Source organism: Cyprinodon variegatus, unplaced genomic scaffold (assembly GCF_000732505.1).
Source record: "Cyprinodon variegatus isolate N-32 unplaced genomic scaffold, C_variegatus-1.0 Scaffold135, whole genome shotgun sequence".
Lineage (NCBI taxonomy): Eukaryota > Metazoa > Chordata > Actinopteri > Cyprinodontiformes > Cyprinodontidae > Cyprinodon > Cyprinodon variegatus.
The window spans coordinates 573,325-592,546 of record NW_015150588.1 but is presented as its reverse complement, the minus strand read 5'-3'; the positions used below and the strand labels follow the sequence as shown (position 1 = coordinate 592,546).

The 19,222-nt window shown below is 35.9% G+C and overlaps 1 protein-coding gene across 3 annotated transcripts in view; it reads right to left on the bottom strand.

Annotated features, from left to right (window-relative positions):
* Positions 1-1,351: 1,351 nt before the first annotated feature.
* Positions 1,352-19,222, bottom strand: part of calcr (calcitonin receptor) — a 96,118-nt gene continuing 78,247 nt past the window's right edge. For all 3 annotated transcript variants that reach the window (XM_015376451.1, XM_015376452.1, XM_015376453.1), the window contains 6 exons: positions 16,025-16,178; positions 13,816-13,876; positions 13,570-13,636; positions 13,253-13,471; positions 12,480-12,521; positions 1,352-2,997 (listed from right to left, as the gene is read on the bottom strand). In XM_015376451.1, coding sequence (XP_015231937.1) covers positions 2,776-2,997; positions 12,480-12,521; positions 13,253-13,471; positions 13,570-13,636; positions 13,816-13,876; positions 16,025-16,178 — 765 coding nt within the window. In that variant the 3' untranslated portion in view covers positions 1,352-2,775. The remainder of the gene's footprint in view (positions 2,998-12,479; positions 12,522-13,252; positions 13,472-13,569; positions 13,637-13,815; positions 13,877-16,024; positions 16,179-19,222) is intronic.

Genomic DNA, 19,222 nt, shown 5'->3' with positions numbered 1-19,222 from the left:
TAACTTTAATGGTATAGTGGAGGACGTTCTTTTTCCAGGTAGATCATCAAAATAAGTGGTCCTCCTAATTGTCAATCATTCTGGTGATATGTTTAGATAAGGTCGTCCTACGTGCTCGCCCCCATTATCAGTTACCTGTGGGGAGTCTGATATAGAGAAAAAATTGCAAATCTTCTTTTGGAAACTAAACTTGTATGAGCGACGCAAACAGCAACTGTTAAACAGAGCGTGCACGAGGAGAAATGGGCTAGTGCACACTTTCGCACACGTTTAATTGGCGTTTCCTCTCGAGAGTGGGTACAGGGATGTGCATGTGCATTTTTTTAAGTGGAGATGGCGGCTCATTTAAAAAAAATTTCATACATCCTCCATTATACCTTTAATAATTAAAGAAAAAGCTTCTGTGATTAAATGGGACATAATTTTAAATGATTGCAATTTTCTCCTGATTTATTTATTTATATATATATATATATATATATATATATATATATATATATATATATATATATATATATATATATATACTATTCATATATTTTGTAGCGATCAACAAGATCATTTCTGACCACACTTCTTTGCACTTTTAATCTACATCTACATTTTGGTTTCTTGGCACTGATCTAACAGAACTTTAATTATGAATAGAAAAGAGATTAGGTCCATTGATTAAGATAAATGTGACAACAGCTGGACCAAAACCAGTTTTGCTACATCTCTGTTGTGTTTGAACACGGAACCATGTTCATGCCTATATATCTAGACTGTTATTTAGAGGTGAAAGTGAGAAATATAAAAACAGTATATTCCTCCCGCTATTATGCAGCAGTATCACTGAACCTCTGCATGATTCAGTCACCACCATGTTTCATAGTCTCTTCTTGGTCCAAAAGCCTCATATTTTTAGCTACTCTGGTCAATTGATTCAATCTTTGTCTTGTCTAGCTATATATTTTTCTTCCTAAAGTCTTTTGATTTGTCCATGAAGGCAGTATCACGTTTGTCAAACTTCAGGATGTAGGAGCAGGCACTTTTTTCTCTTTCTATGGCGAAATAAAATCACACTGGTGTTTCAGCTGCTCAAAACTCGTGTAAGGCATTCAATTTAGTGGCAGTTTATTCATTCTGTAACATTTGCAAACATTTACGCTTTTAAAGATTTGCTTAAAATGCTTGTAATTCAGCTGAATACCAGGACCTTTTATATAAGGCACACTATTTCTAGAGTGAGCAGTGGTCAAATAAGCTATTCCATATTGCAGCAAAAAGTGTTTTCATGGTGCAACTTCCTCAGAGACATTTAAACCAAATATAGCATCTTTTGTGTATTGCTCCCTTCTTTGTGGTTATGGAAAAAACTCACTAAACTTAAACTTGTGCACGCAATACCTGTTTTAAAAAAAAGTCTAATACTACTGGTGAATCATTTCAATCTGAATTGGTTCAAATGCATCGTCAAAAGCCCCAAATTAAAACATTTATGTCCTGGATGCCTGCATGACTGCGTCCATCAAACCTCAAATTAAGAACGCAGAGAAAACTTGGAAGCAGAGGAATAGGAGCGCACTGGAATAAGTTAATAATTAATCTCTGTGCCCTGTTGCGTAAAAAAAAAAAAGATGTGATTTCAGCTGATTCACTCCTGTGTATATGCTGTAAAGTGCATCCATATTTTATCCTTTCTTTCTCTTCTGGTCAGTCACAGAGAGGGTTATGAAAAGAATCTTTATATATACACAGAGGATGAAGAATCACTGCTGTGACGGCCGAGGATGAATGATAGAGCCGTTCAGCTGACTGACAATAAAGTAGCAGGACCCCTGGCAAGGCTTTGCCGCACTCTTCTTAACTCAGCAAAAGGAACGCTTGTGACTGATAAAACCTTAATAACTTTTTATTTTTCTGTCTACAATATGCATCTTTACCTCTCAGCCCTGTGATATTCAGTACAGAAACAGCAACTTTGAAACCACAAAGCCATCAGGAAATGCAGCATCACAGGACACACAGGTAGCACAGAGTTAGGAATTAACAAGTAAAACACAAACAGAAATTGAAGAATAAAGTCCTTTTAAAACATTTAAACACTTGTCAAATTAAATGAATTGAACATAGATCGTATGTACATAATTCCAGAGTTGTAAGCACAAAAGACTGCTCAGAAATGTGACTCCTACCGTGAATTGTTAACTTATAGTGTTTGGGGAGAGATTAATTTCTGCTTCTGTGCTCCAAAAGACACACTTGAAGATCCTCATAGCTGAGACGGACAAACAGTACCCTTTGGTATAGGTGAGGTTAGGAATGATGCGGTCCTCTGCTTGATTGTAATAATATTAATAATACTCATGGTTCCATCATGTAGAGTTAGAACAGCTACGATTGTTTCTGTCACATCCTGCACCATCATCAGACAGAGAGCAAAACAGCTGCAGTCATTTATTTCCTCTCTGTCTCTGTGAGTCGGTTCCTTCACGGAATAGCAGCTTTAGGAAGTGGGCAGGCATCGTGAGCAGCTCTCCTCTCATACCGCAAATTCTCGACATCAAAGTTCTTGGAAAAGAAAAAAAAAAGCAGCTGGAGCAGAAACATAAAAAAAGAGAGTAAATAAAAGGTTTTAGTCTCATAGCTAGTCCTCCCTCCTGGTGAGCTCTCTGTCTCCAAACCCATATATTCACCCCATGTTGAACAAACTGAGCTTTATTCACTGAGATGAGGTTTACTTTTTTATGACTTGTCTTATGTTCTCCTGTTACGCTCCAAATAAAGGGTCATCTAAGCGTAAGTATCTCCAGATTTCAGTGCCACCAGCTCAGAGTCTTTCATGTGGCACCCGTTCAGGTGCTCGGCGTTGCAGTCGTGGTGGTACATGAAGGCTGGCACCTCTGTGATGGAGGTGGCCGTGTAAGACGTGGAGCGCATTGAGCAGTGATCTTTCCTGCGCTGACCCCACTGGGTTTTGTACTGCATCCACTGCCTCTTCAATGCTCCCTGTACCTAAAGAACAAAGAAACAAACATTTTTTTCATAATGTTCAGGCCTTCCAAAGGCATATCAAACAGAAAATATTTGCCCAAATATATATCTATAATTTTTCCCCCTCCTGTCTGCTCTGCGTGGAACAAATGATTCCAACAGACGTTTGGGTTTGCACAAAAACCATCGAGTGGTTTCAGTGTGAGTTTGGAGGGTAGACACATCGCATAACCAACATTATGTGAGAATATGAATCAAACTGACACTGATCTTCACTGATGCAACACATACAGAGCCTTGCAAACAGATTCAGACCACTTTGACACTTTTGCCACGTTACAACCACAGATGTCAGTGTATTTTATTGGGATTTTATGTGACTGACAGATTGTGTGATGGAAAAGAACATTAGTTGAGATATATATATACTTTAACTGATAAAAATATGTATGTATGTAAATATTTGTATTTATCTGGTCAATGCTTTGACAACCATCTTTAGGTTTGGCAGTCTTTGGGTTTGTCCCCACTAACTAGTGATAGACTGATACTGCACAAAAGTATTTGCAGCAGGTACTACATGTGTTAGTATGATTAGACATATAGCTTTTGTTTAGAACTTTTTGGTCTTGATGCAGGTTCCTTAGTGGGATTTATGCCTATTCTAATAGATAATCATGCTCTTTGGGATTTGTTTTTCCTGCTAATAGAAAATCAGACTCCATATCCTGCTTTAGATTACATCCCCACAGCATGATGCTGCCACCACTATGTTGAACTATAGGGAAAAGAGGCTTCAGGGTGAAAGAGTTGCAGAGTTAGTTATAATTTTTTGGGGCATAACACATCATTTTGGATGCTGCTAAAATAAAATAAAAATCTAAATCATACATGAGTGCCTTATAACTATTAAACTGCCCATAAAAGGCATATTTACAGAGCTCAGAGCTAGAAGTCCTCTTATTACCATATTAATCCGCCTGAGCTATGGATCTCTGCAGCTCCTTCAGAGCTACAATGGATTTAAGTTTAGGTGGATGGCCATGGAATAGTAGTTTGAAGTTGTATCATACCCGTTCTGACCTTTATTGCTGGATTGATTAGTGCTGTTTGGAATGTTAAAAGCTTGGAATATCTTTTATAACCTGACCTTAATTTCTCCCTGATCTATAAGCTGTGTGGCTTGAACTTTTTGACATTTATCTTTTACAAATTTTCTGTAATTACAGCTGGATATCTACTGAGATGAAACTACACACAGTTGATTATTGTATTTTTTTAGTTCAGACCCAGTTTTAGTGGAAGACAAGGAATCAGAGTACTAATACTTCTGTAGTTGACTGTTGATGTACTGGATTTTTTAGAGGTATGGTATAGGAGTGAAGGTAGCTCAATATAGAGTATATCGATTTCTTAAGTCTAAACTATTATATTTAAGTTATGAACCTTCCTTGACTTGTGTCCTGGTTTTGCTAGTAAACAAACAGCCCATAGTTATAGGAGTTGAAAAAAATAGTTTTTACCTTTTTACCTTAAATATTATGAATCATTTTATCGAAAAGGCTAAAAAGTATCAGTAAGCTGGATTCTAATTGTCTAAAACGATTACCAACTACACATTAACATATCTTGCAGCAGTTTGAGTATAAGAGAGGAAGTTTAGAGGTTAGTTTATGGGTGTCATCTTTCTGTGACGCCTGACACAGAAAATGCTTTAATAAGCAAATGAACACACATTTACTTTTTAACATCAAAATCTGTTAGTATCCAGTTAAAAACTATTTCTGCTGCTGCATCAGTTGATCATAGAGTTATTTTAAGAAATGTAATTATCTTACAAACACAAAGATTCAGGCGGGATGCTAAATACCAAGGGTCAGAGGCTTTGTTCCATTGACAGACTGACAGACAGGGGGAGGAATCCTGTGGATTCAATATGCTAAACAGCAAACATGGACAGTGTGTTGGAAAATTACAGCTGCCATTAAAATACCTAAGGAGGCAACGAGTTATTTAAACCCAATTAGTGCACCGAGCAGCTTCCGACTCATTACACAATATCATGAGCTTAAATTTTTTCATGTTTTGCACCCACTATCTGCTCTATTACAGCAACTCATTCATAAAGCAAACAGCACTAATGATGTACCCACACAAACATATCTGTCAAATTCAAGGTAAACTTTACCTTCTTTACAGTCTGAAAATGAACCTCTGACACAAATAAAGGTGCAAAGGTGACAGAGATAAACAGAAAGACGTTTACATCAAACTGGGTGATAATGAGTTTAAGATATACAGTGCTAAAGCTTTTTGCAAAATCAAGGTCAGTATCTCGTTCTATTATGGTAAAATTAGGGATGTTATTTCTTAAGTTCATAATATTAAAAGTCTTATCCATCTTTAGTTATTTAAATGCAGAAAAATCAGATCAGAAGCATAACTATGTGATAAAAAAACAGAATTTCAATGACATGTAAAGCTATTTTGGCAGTTTATTAAGACTATGAGTGTGTGAGAGTGAGCAGGACTTGAAGCAGATAACAGAAAGGCAGAAAAGTTCTGTTTTAATATTTTGAACATCCATTCATTCATTGTTTTATCATCTACCTATGAAAAAACATGGATTTAGAAAAGTTTACAGACATTTAGGATAAGGGCTTACATCAACAGACTGTCGTTTTAGCTTTGTTAGTTATTTTAACTGTGTAGATTGATAATAGAATATTTTACAATAGTAGCATATTATAATTATGACCGTATATATAGATATAATCTCTGCTCCAACAACAAGTAATAATCAGATGGAAAGCTGGAAGAAAATATTTTCAAAGCTGGGCAACTATATTTAAAAAAAATCAGCAGGTCAAAAAAACAAAACACTAAGATAACAAAGTTTTTTAATAGGGTTTCTGGTTCAAAATATATAATTTACTGTCTAGTCAACACAGATTTTTACTTCTCCATTTTTTAATAAAGCACAATGTCAAAATTGAGAGAATAAATTGTGCTCTCAATTATTCCTTATTTTGCTGCTAGTCTTTTCCTCCTACTCAGAGGAACATAAAATCAGGTCAGACCGTACACAGTCATGTTATGTCAGGGTTCAGATTCAGTTTTGTCTGAAGCAAATCTGAGCCTTAGAGAGCTTCCTGTGGGCCCTTGAGAATTTAAACAGATGACAAAGTTAGGACACTTGACCTAAGCAGACCCTTGCATAGAAGCAGAGACATGGAAGATAAAATGACAGATAGCCCTATAATAAAAAAAAAACAAACTTCTGCATTAGTAGAAATAAATGTTCTAACTCTTAGAGGGGCATTACAATGTATTGCAGTCTTTATGACGAGAGGCTTTTTTGGGGACAACAGCAAAATTGATTGAAACATTAAACATCTGAATTAGTAATGGAGGGGATTTAGGAGACGAGTACTGATTGGATGTGATGTTAAAGTCATGAGCAGAATGATTACACTTTAGTTGATGGTTCATGTCTTTTTTTTGCAAATTAGGGCAGATGAACAGAGGAGAGGGCACATCAAGGGCCGTTCTAAACAGGGGCCAACAGGGGCCAGAGCCCATATAGAACTGCTTATGGTCCCTGTATTGAAAACAGAATAATGATCTGCTATGATATGAGCTGACAGAAGGGATTGAACCATCTAGTCTCTTAGACCAAATTTGTCTTTTATGATTACTGTTTACTATAACATTTATATAGAAATTAAGGTGTGTCACCCTAAGCTTCAGTCATATTAAAATAGAATCACAGTTTCCACCTTCTAGTTCAGGAGTTCCTACAGTGGGCATTTGGAACCCTCGGGGGTCTTTAGTCATGTAGAGGCCACAAAACGGTTTTCATAATTATTTTGTTGTGGTTTGATGAGACATATGGAAGCCAAAATATATAATGAAATCCATAAATGTTAATGTCCGATGAAATAACAAAATGTACCATGAAATAAACAGATGTACCGTAACATTTATTTGTGTCTCTCTCTCTAATGTATTATTCAAGTATTAAATATACCGTTAAATAGTAAGGGGTAAAATTAAATACTGTAGTTAAATGTGCAATTACTGTAAATAACTGAAAATACTTTAATGAAAATTGTTTGATTAAATAATTGAAGGTAATTTTTTGTATTTTTAGATCTCTACATTTTTGTATTTTTCTGGTCTCTAAATTGTTGCATTGTTTATTTTTTGTCAATGGATGCCATTTTTTTATATTCTGGTTTATCTCAAGAGTCACATCTTTGTTTTTTTGGCTCACTTCAAGGTCTCATATTCTTCTACTTTTGAAAATAAAGAATATTAACAATGAGCTCTCCAGAGTGTGTTTTTGCTGTTTGTGTTGGAAAATTCGTCTCCGATTATGCAGATGGCTTTTACCAAAAATCTACTTGTTCAGCCCTGTTCTAAACAAGCTGTCTTGGCTTTCCATCCACCTGTCCACCCTAACTTCGCACCCCAACCAGCAACAAACATGAAAACCCCTTAGAGCTAGCAAAGATAGGGACTAGAAGTGCGAAATAATACATTAGATAGAGGCTGGAGCTTGACCGATGGGCTGCTAAAGACCCCCATGTACAGCTTTTTTCCCCTTTTGACATCATAAGAGGAAAGCTATTCAAACATAGCATTTTGAGCAAACATTAGCGACATGGAGAAAGGCAATGACAGAGGGAAAAGGGTTGTTTTCATTATTGAATCTCATACACAGCCTCCAGGACACATATGACTTTTACAAAATATTTATAATGGGAATTATGCATAATATGCAACCATTAATATACAGAACTAAATGATGCTTACCCTGTTTTGGGGTTTTTCTTTTGTTATGTATCCCCATAAAATAACAGCGGCTCCAGCTTGATAACATTTGGTCTAGAACCATCACTGGGGCCCATTATGGAACCATAAAATCCTTATTTTTATTTTTCAAGCTTTTAAACTGTCAATCAAAAGATGCTTAAGGAAAAAGCACAAATACGTGCATGAAAAGAATTGTTCTTATTCTACTTTGTAAACAGTTTGAGTAACAGTTTGGAAAGAGAGACAGTTACAGTTGGTGGTGTTTATCCTAACCAAACAATGCCAGTGAAACAATTACAGTATGGTTGTACCAAAAATGTTCCTAGTTCATCGTATATTTTTCTGTTGCAGCAACTTTAGACTGCCTCCAAAGTCCTCTATATTTCCTGCATTTCTAAGTTCACAATCAAAGTTTGCAGGGCTGCACTAAAGATGCATATAATGGAAGGCATCGGTACAGAAATATTATGCATGCTCATGTCATGTTTCGTGTGGATGTCTTCACACTCATTAGATTCCATACCAGAGCAGAATCACAGCAGACGCTCAGTGTTAACTGTTGCAGTTTGTTCTGAGCTGCACACCAATACTAGCTTGATTACTGTGGGTACATTACCAGACAGCGATGTAATGATAATAATGAAGCTACTAATTGTCATAGTGAGACAAAAGAGTAGCTGAGGCTTAAAGCTTCCATGTAGAACGTCTTGGTTGATGACACAAACACAACTTGGGAGCTGTTTGTCTCACTGCCCTCACTTCACAATAGAGCCATTGATGAAACAAGGCAGGTCTGTGCAGTTTGGCCTTGAAATCAAAAAACTGAATTGAACCCAGCCCCAGAAACCCTTGTCCTGATTAAGGGGGCATGAATTGGTCATTATGTGGGTGAAGGAAAACAAACCCTGCTCGTTCCCTTGTGACAGTTGTCTGCTTGCCCCTTTAAACATATTCCCGTGTAGTTTGTTTTACTCCAAGAATTGTTAACATAGTTTCAGATAATTCTGCTCTTACGTATGGACTAAGAGCTGACCTATTTTACAGTATGATGGCAAATCCCCCCACTCCATAGTCTGCAAAGTTTTGTTGTTTGTGCCAACACCTTCCTGTTGTGTGCCAACTGCTTTAGCCTTTCTTTTTATGCGCTTTTGCCCTCTACTTCGCACGCAACAAAAACTCTACAATCATCTGATCATCCAACTGTGAGAAAGACTGTCAACAGGAAAAGATTTTAGTCAAAAAAGATTTAACACAGACAGCTCAGCTTTGCTTTAATATTTCTACTGTTTTAGTAAGTGTTAAGTGTGTGCTATAACCAAAAACAAATCTATTGTATTTGTTAAAGAGAAGGAAAAAGAAAAAGAATATGAATATATTATTTTGTTTTTTTTCCATATGTATAAAATAAAATTTTGACTTATTTAAAGGCTAATTTATTTAATCACCTAAACAGTTATTGAATATATGCAGAGGCGAAAGGAATACAAAACAACCTAACGGGGCAAAAGAACGGCGACTTTAATACAACTTTTGTACGGCTAGAATTGACTTTAATACAAGTAAAGCAACCATTACAACATGTTTTCAAATAAGAATTAAAGGTAACTCATTAGAGTTTCACTTTATGTAAAAATAATTTAGTTATTTTATACGGGCAGAAAAAAGTCCCTGTCGTTTCTCTTCATAAAGGAGGAATTGATCTTAACTCCAGGACATTAACAAAACATACTAACATATCAAAGCAGTTTATTTATATGTTTAATTGTATTTATACATTTATCTTTTATTACATCAATTAATGAATGATGTTTCAAATATTTTTGGGTAAAATATTTTTATAAATAAATTACTATAGTGAAAGTGAAGGACCACTTTTTGTAATAAACATTTAAAGTGCAGATTAATTATACTTAATTACAGAAAAGAGAATAAATGTAGCTTGCGGCATTTCACACTGAATATATGTTAACTAATTAGCAGAGAGCAAGAATAACATTCTCAGAATGAAACACAGTGCTGGCAGCAAAATGCTGTGGGGACTGGTTTCTTAAATGTAGAGTGGAGGATTTTCAAGATTTTTTTAAAAGACCCCCCCTCTCCACTTAAAAAAAAAAAAAATGCATCTGCACACACCTGTACCCGCTTTTGAGAGGGAACGCCTATTAAACGCGTGCACGAGCCAATTTCTCCTTGTGCGTGCTCTGTTTAAAAGTTGCTGTTTGCATCAGTCATAAAAGCTTTCTAAAAGAAGATTTGTAGTGAAAATGGGGACGAGCACATAGGACAGCTTTACGAACGGTAGACATATTACCACTATACCTTTTAAGTTATTTAATTATCGTTTTCATTGAGAAGTTTAGTTTCTTTATTAAAATGCGCCAAATTTGAATATTAGTTTAAATACATAACATGTAATACGTAAACATTGCATGCAAACATTTAGCCAATCTTGGGCTGATTTGCAAAGAATTGGTGAACCTATCATTCTTTATGTGTGGGAAGCTGGTAGAGACAAGCTGTGTCTTAAAGGTGGTTCTATAACTACCTAACTATTGACTTGGTGAGCTTGAAAAAAAAACTAGCCTCAATGGAGGAAAATTAGACAAAGCACTTTGGTGCTAAACACTTATGTTTGTAACATGGAGTACAAATTCCTTGGGAAGTTGCTGTACTCTATGTCAATATCTTGTTGAGCAGCAGAGTTTTACACCTATTGCTTTTACAGCTTTTTCCCCACCAAACTCTCCTGCAGATGGTTGAGTTTAACTGCCTGCCCGTGTACACAGTTTAAACGGCATTGGAGCAAAACAAGGTGATAAAAATCTTCAATCCAAGCTTCTTTAAGACATGAGCGTAAAAGCATCATTCACTCATTGATCCCGAAGAGCCAAAAGGTCTTTACAAGCTCATTAACATCGTAAACAAACTTTCATAAGAGTTTAACTCGCTGGGTAGGTGGACTGTTTAAAGCCAGAAATAAATGTTTGCAGTGGGTTGTAGACAGATTTAGAAAGGCTTAGAAAGAAACGTGTAAGGAAAGTTAATTTCCAGTAAAGCGTGGTAGGGCAAACAGCCATATGGCTCGTCTTACTCGTCACTTGATATGACCTTTCAGTTAACTGCCTTCAGATTGGCTCACAAAGGGACAAGCACCAAATTGATTTAACACCTATAACAAACAAAACATTGAGCTTGTATCTTTTGTTCATGGGTCACCTTCTGACATGATGTCAAGAGAGGCCATATATATTTATATATCTGTTCAAGAGCTAGAAATATTTATTCTGAACATGTCTTAACAGATGGAGTCAGATATCTTGAAATAATGCCACAAGCACTGAGAAGTTTTATAGCTCAATGACTGAGCAGGTCTCTTTATTTTGAAACTGACCTTTGCAAAAGGGCAATTGCTCAATTCAGGAGGAAAGCAATATTATGACAAACATGACCCAAAATTACAAGAATTGTAAAGGAATGCTTCAGAGTTTTGTTATTCAAACTCCATTAAAATTTAGTACCAGCAGGTTTTTGATGACGCTTAGTGGCAAGTATTTGTTTTTGTTTTTTGTTCTGTCATTTGCTCTTTGGATTTGTTTTTAGTAGCCTCTGTTGTAAAAATCAGTGTATACACCCTAACATGAGTGGCTGTGAGGCAATTTCTGTTTATCTATGGGGCCGTTACCAATCTGAAGTTAAGCCAAAGTTTACAGTTTTTTTTTTCTTTATCTAAGTACAGAACTTAAATATTATTATATTCAATCTAATGTGTACCTAATATGCCCTACTGTCTATTCCATTCTATCGTATTCTATTCTATTCTATTCCATTCTATTCTATTCTATTCTATTATATTCTATTCTATTCTATTCTATTCTATTCTATTCTATTCTATTCTACTGTTCCGAGTTTATGATTGAAAGCCTTTTGATAAAAAGTCAAAGACAGTTTCGGGAGCTGTGTTTTCACCAGCTGTATGTTAAGGGATTTGCTCTGATTTATGTATCTTTGCTTATTGTGAATTTGTGCTCTGTATATTAATACCGTAAAGACCTATTATCTCTAAAAAAAAAAACAAGGCAAGATCCATGCTAAGCAGCAGAATGCAGACAAGCGAAACAAGGTAATTGCCCAGCTAATAGGCCAGCTAATTTAAGTTTGTTGGTGTCTATGTATAAGCAGTCTATAAGCAAAAACTACAAAAGGAGTGTTTTGTATGGTAAGATCTGCTTAAGAACTTCTGCTCCATGTTAATTCCTACTGAGTCCATATTTTGCAGTAGTCTTTTGCAAAATATGTTTTTTTTTTTTATAATTAACCATTAAATAAAAAAAATGTTTATATTAAATGTATCATTTTATATGCATAGGTTTGTGTAATAAAATTTAATACATAAAAAGGATTTTTTATTTTACATTTTTGCAATTATGCGTCTCTTTTTAGTCGTTCATAAATCCCTTTCTCCTTTTAAATATCTCCTTTCTCTTTTGGTATTTTGGGACTCTTTCATCAAATTTAAATACATTTAATGAATTTCTGTATTTCTTTATAATTGAAGCACATGAAGACTTCCGTTTGTATACCATCTGCCTTTCTGTGTCTTTTTGTGTTTTGCATTTGGCTCCTCCATTTTAGATACATACAAGTATATTTAATATTGCACGTGTGAAAGTATGAGCATTGCTTACCTCTCCATTAAAGAAGCAGAATATTGTTGACACCAGCAATCCCTTAAAAAAAAGGAAAAACAAAATTAACGTACATGCATCCATCCATCCATCCATCCATCCATCCATCCATCCATCCATCCATCCATCCATCCATCCATCCATCCATCCATCCATCCATGGATGATGGGATGGATGGTTTGATGGTTAGCTATCTCATGAAATGGAAACTGCTATAACTGTCTTCTGTAGAATACATTTCTCCTTGACAAATAGGTAATGTGCTAAACTGGACACCAGTTTTTTTAAAATTCCCACAGGAATAACCAAACTGCCCTCCATAGCCCCCACATACAAGGGGGTGCCAGACCAGGGCCGGGGAGCAGAGCTGGTTTCTAATCTGTTCAGAAAAAAACAAATCCAGCAGATATTGCAGCTTGTAGTTGGATTTCTTTGTGTTTCTTGTGGATGAATTGTAGCCTAGAGACACCTAAACCATTCAAATTATGCTATTTATCTCTATACCCCTAAAAAAAACAACACATTTAGTAGTTCAGTGACTAAACATAACACAGTATTTTAACATAACAAGCAACCTGCTTTGTTCTGAATATATTTCTCTCATCACTACCATGATATTTATGAGTCCTTTCCTGAGGTGGCCTCGTTTCACCGAGCATAATACCTGCACTATCATGATTTGTAATGCTCTATGGAATTACCTGTGAGCTATGCTACTACTATATCTGCTACTTTAATGGGAATCTAGATGAATGTTGTAGCTCAGTACCCACCTGATAGTGCATGAGTATGTGCATGACATACTCATAGACTTCACCAGCCAGACGGTTCTCTGGCCTCCAAGGAAAAATGACAAACTGTATTCCAAGCAGGGGAACCAAGATCAGAGTGGCTCTCACTGCCTTCATGTACATGTTGGACTCTGCTCGGTGAGTGTCTCTCAACTTTGTTACCAGCACCCTTATAATGTTCAGCAGGAAGAAGAGGTTCACCTAGGGGAATTTTTAATAATTATGATTCTATCTTTCCAAAAAGTCTCACTCTGCTTCAAAAGCTGTAAATAAAGAATAAATCGAAGCAGCAGGCTTACAAGAAGGGCTGCCACTATAGGTCCATGGACTGCGTAAAGCAGATGGGTCTCAACGCTCATCCAACAGCTACAGAGAGAAAAACATTTCCGTCAGTGCCGTTCGCTGCCCAAGATACACACGGACACACACATAATGAAAACACACATGTGTACAGATCGGCACGCTCTCCATCCGCCATGCACAGCACTGCACATGTGTAAACCTCTCTTTATTTATTTGCACAAGTTTCATGGTACATTACTTACTTGTCATCAAAATACTTTTTCCTCGCCACGGCGTGGATGGACACGGGCACTAGAGGAAAGCCTGGAAGGAGAAAAGACAACCATATGAGACAACATTCAACCATTGTCTTTGTTAGACCTTCCTAGAAGACAAGGTATACCTTTCTAACTATCCATGAAACTTTTGACAAGTCTTCCTATCATAATTTAGTTTTGCTGGTAATAAATGCAAAACCAAATGTCCTATTCTCTGTCTAATTTGAAACTCTTCCAGTGCAGACTGGACTCAGATTGTTTTTAAACTTTCTTTCAGAGCACATACACAAAAATTCATGCACTGAGTATTTTCACACACCAGCTGCACTCTGAAACAGATCAGCTACAGATGGACCTGAAAAATGACTTTTCTTTACCCCGGCTCACAAAGACACATGGACAGGGCCTTGCAGAAGTATTCAAATCCTTTCCTTTCTCACTCTGTTGCAATGAAACCACAGATTTTAATGCAATTTAATGAAAATCCTGTGTGAATGTTCCATCCAAACAAGCACAGAATTAAAATTTTAAATATAAAAATTCTTATTTTTATTGGACACTCCAAGTCGATACTTAATAGATCCATCTTTTACTGCAATTGTAGCTGAAAAATTTCTCTACCATCTTTCCAAGTCTAATGACACAATTTTCTGCTAATCTAGCTTATATATATAAAATTTGATTAAATTGCATTTTAGTTCTTGCTTTGAATCTACAGTTGCTGGCTAAATGTTGAGAATTGTTTTTAATGAAGCATTTAATTGGTTTTCTTTTCACATTCTTTGAGGATTTAACACCCAACATGTTAACCATCAATGATGTCACATCATTCCCTCTTGTAGCAACTAATATAAAATTATGTCACATAAGTCCCTGTAGCGATAGATATCAATTATATCACACAACTCCTTCTGCAACAACTGATATTAATGATGTCCCACCAGTCCCTCCTGTAGCAACTGATTTCAATTATGGCCTCCATCCATGATCTGATCAACCATAACTAGTGTCATGTTAAAGAAAAACTTTCCCACAGAATGATACTGCCAAAGCTACAGTATCTCTTACCAGAACACCTACTTGTGCATGTTATCCCCTTAAAGAATTCTAAAAAGCAAAGACTAAAGAGTTCCTTTTTAATGTTTCAGAGTAGATTTTTTAACTCACCAACTTTTGCTTTAACACAAAGAGATTTAAATGTTGCTTAGTAGTTGTGTTATTTCCCAAAGTTGATTGGGCCAGGGTTGAATCTACTCTGCTGGGAGAAAAATAAGCTTCATGTTCTTCATTTGAGTGAAGACAGAACACCGCTTTTTTTTTTTTTTTTGTCCATCTCCTGCTGTTTTAAATAGGAAGGGCAACTTTCAAAATCTTTGATTAAGCACTGTTAGATTTATAGAGTGAACAGTGTGACTTTTTCTACTAATTAATACTTGGATGACAGTTATGTGGTCACATTTCACAATTTTGGCACCCTGAGTGACATAATTGTTGTGAATAACGAGATCAGCTGCAGAACCATATTTGTGAAATCTGGCAAATATGAACAATCAACTCATGGTGGCATATTTTCAAAGGGCTCATTTTCACGTGTTCAGGGTTGTTCATCATGAAGAAAGTCATATTGTAAACATCCCTTGTATTTCATAAGTCATTTGCAATTCTGAACTCATATGGAGTTGCTAAAGAATGATTGACCATTGCAGCACAGGAAGGTTGGAAATACAATAGCCTATAGAGCCTGTAATTAACCGGTAATAACATGACTTTTTTTTTAGTAAATACAATTTGAAAGTGCTAAACTATCTCCAACAAAGGAGTTACTTTTTTTTATTGGATCAGTGTTAACCGTTGCATCACAACAGTCTAAATTTAACTACAGTATGTCTTGTTAGCTAAAAAAAGGAACTTTGTCACATTGTTAAAAAGTAAAACCTTAACTCTGAATAGTGTTAGCCTATATAAACCCTGATAAAATTCTTAAAATCAACTCTTTGGGAGTTAAATGAAGAATGGACCCATATAAGGACTGACAAGCTGTCTTAATGTCCAACCGGGCCTTCTGTAAGAAAATGTAGAAGCTGAAGTGATTTGTAGATCCTATGTTTATTCATTAAACAAGACGATCACAGTTTTCCGTCTTTAAATCTTACATATGTAAAGAAATAATATTCCTTACAGAAAAAAAACTCACCCCAGCCTAGCAGATAGTACCAGTGCAGATGCTGTTCCTCTGCAAACACAGCAACCACGATGAGTGTGTGCAGGTAGATTCCCTCGCAGAGCATCCAGAAATAGTTGCAGCCCAACATGTACATGTGGAAGAAGTGCAACACCTTACAGCTAACCTGCAGGAAGGGAATAAACGTATGAGAGCTGATTATCTGCTCTGTTGTGTTGCACTTGCAAAAATATTCACACCAACTGAACATTTTCCCATTTTATCATTTTACAGCTGTAACATCTCACATGATGCTCTCAAAGCTTTATCCAAGGTTAAAAGAAGGATGGGACGGGTAAGAAACCTGAACTGAAAATCTTTCTTTTCCATTTGGCATTAAAAGGGTAATTCTAAAATTAATTTAAGGTGATTGCAAAACGCTTTATTCAGCTAAGAAAGCAAGAGGCAGGTTATAACTGAGAGAGCTACTGTACACAGATCCAAGGAGAAAGAAGCTCCAGCTGTTGTTAATTCTTCAAAACCACTCTGTTGTGAAGTGACAGGTAAAAAGCTGAGATCAAAACATAACAAGCTGACATTATCATACTGTAGATATTTTTATCTGCGTGGAAAAACTAACCTTTTAGTGCTGATTATACTTAAATCCACAGTAAGTTTGCAAGAGCACCAATCAAAGAGGGCAAAAAACCTGAGATTTGGGTGAAGGCTTATCTACCAACAACACAGTAATGTTGAACATAAAACCAGTGCCACAGGGAAAGCTTTTCATTCAAAGCATAGATAGCCATTTGTTACAATGGCCCAATCTAATACTTCCTGTATAAATCTGATTGGAGCCGTTAAACCTCATAGCTGATATTTAAAGAAACGTTCCATTTAGTTTGAATGAGCAGAAGCTGCTTTGTGAAGCTGGTCAAACCTACTGTATAAGTTCTGCAACAGGCAGTTATCCAAATGTTTTATTTGGGGAGGACTCAGAGATAAAAAAAAAACATGTATCATTTTTCAATATGCAATACTTTGTGTAGGTTTGTCATTTAAAATCCCACTATAATACATTTAATTTCAGTTTGACATAATGTGAGAAGTTTAAAAAACATTAATATTTCCCCAGATCACCATAGATAGAAAAATGACACAGTTTAAGCACCCCTGACATTGTCTCAGCATGATACCAAAAAAGAAACAGTATAATGGGATGTTTCATTTCTTTTGTCATAGAATCATTAGGAACCATTATGTCTCCAAGACTGAAAGGCATTTGTTCATTTACCCCCTTTGGAGGTGAGTTGGGTTGAAAACTGTGATTTTTGCTCTAAAATCACAGAGCTCTGTGATTGTGTTTTGTCAACCAAAACAAAATGTATAGAGAAAGTATTTTATGGAGAACTATGTTGTTCTATACTTACGAAACCGCTGCAATGCAACAGGATGACAGCATATCTCATTATGGTTTCTGATTCCTGATTAAGTCATTACAATAAGAACTGATGACTTTAATGATATATTATTATCATGTCAATCTCATCAAACCACAGCCTGCTAATGTTATAATTATTAACACACTTGTGGATGTGCTATAAGTCATAGTTCCTCGACTGACTGTCAAAGAAAAGAGCAAAATTACTGAATGTACTGAAAATCTTACTCACTCTCTCATTTTCTGAAATCACTTAATCCCGCTCAGGGTTGTGGGGACTGGAGCTGATCTTAGCTGATTTCAGACAGGCGGCGTGCAAACACACAGCTTGCCAGCCCATGTCCAGCCTTTACACAAAGGAACTATGCACACTCTCCATTATTTGATGCACACATTTAAGTCACCAGGGCCTTAGCATACATTGAGCATTTCACAGAAAGAACTTTCATTGTTGACAAATCTTATATGAAAATCTGAGAAGTAATTTAATTCCTAATTTTTTTCATAAAGAGACAGTAAGTAATTTTTACCGATAATAAATTTACATTAGCCTTTTTTATTTTACCGTTTACAACTCAAAGATGGTTTGAGGAACAGAATGACACCTCAGTAGTTCAGTGAAGATGCATATATAAGTGTAGGCTATTTTACTGAATGTGCTTCGGGTGAGGAGTTCCCACAGTGTTCTGCGGATGTGACTTCAATCGCCTCTACGTTAAGTGGATCCAACCTTGCAAAAACCCAAAGCCTTATTTTCAAGATGATTTTTGTGGCAACTCAAGACACCAATGGCAGCGTGATATTATGTAAAAAAAACAAAAGAATGCAAGAATAATGGCCACAGGTGGCACTATCATTGGAAAACTCTGTAATGCCTCTTTAAGGCTTGCTAATAACATAAGGTGTCATATTATATATGCAGTTTGTGGAGGTTTAGGTATTCAGTGAACTGAGTCAGAATTCAGTAGTCTCTATCTTGAAATTGTGCGTTACATTTTGTTGTTATAACTGAGTCATTTATATTCTTCTTTTTAGAAACAAACAGTATTTTCTGTGCCCTGATATTCACTATCACTCCACAACTATTGCCATTTTTGGTAAAAGTTTGCAAAAAAAAAAAAAAAATTGAAATATTGAAACAGAATCAGCCCTTAGCAGCATTATCACACAGAATTAGAAATATTAGCCCCCACCAGGTCTTTTATGTGATAGATTTTTTTAATTCGTAAATAATTATTAATAAATTAAGTATTAATTATTAAGTAAATAATTAGTAATTCAGTCTGTGCATTGGTATGTTTCTAAGCCACTCTGTCCAGCAAAAAAACAAAACAAAACAATAGAACATACAATTAAAGACAATTACATGATGAGTTAAGTAAGGGGAGTTTTAAGAACGAGTTATTAAGCTAATTTTCATATCAGGCCACGTTAGCATCATCAAGTTTTTCAAGACCCAGCTTCAGCTGTAAAAATTAAACTTTTGATTTTACCATTTTATTTTAAAAAAGCACCGTGCTATGGTTTTATAATTCCACTCAGTTATTCTGCAGTTATTCTGTTTAACAACTATACAAACCAGTCATTATTGCAGGGACAAGATATATATAATTAGCCTGGTCCCATTCCGAACTTAGTCCCGCCCACAAGGTTTGAGGTCGGGAAGTTCGGTCTGGCATTGTTCCATAGTAGAGCGAGTATGATCGCCCACTCTCTGGTGATCCAATCAAATTGTCAGGGCGGGCTTTATACGATGATGGACAGATGATCAACAGTAACGTAATCAACCA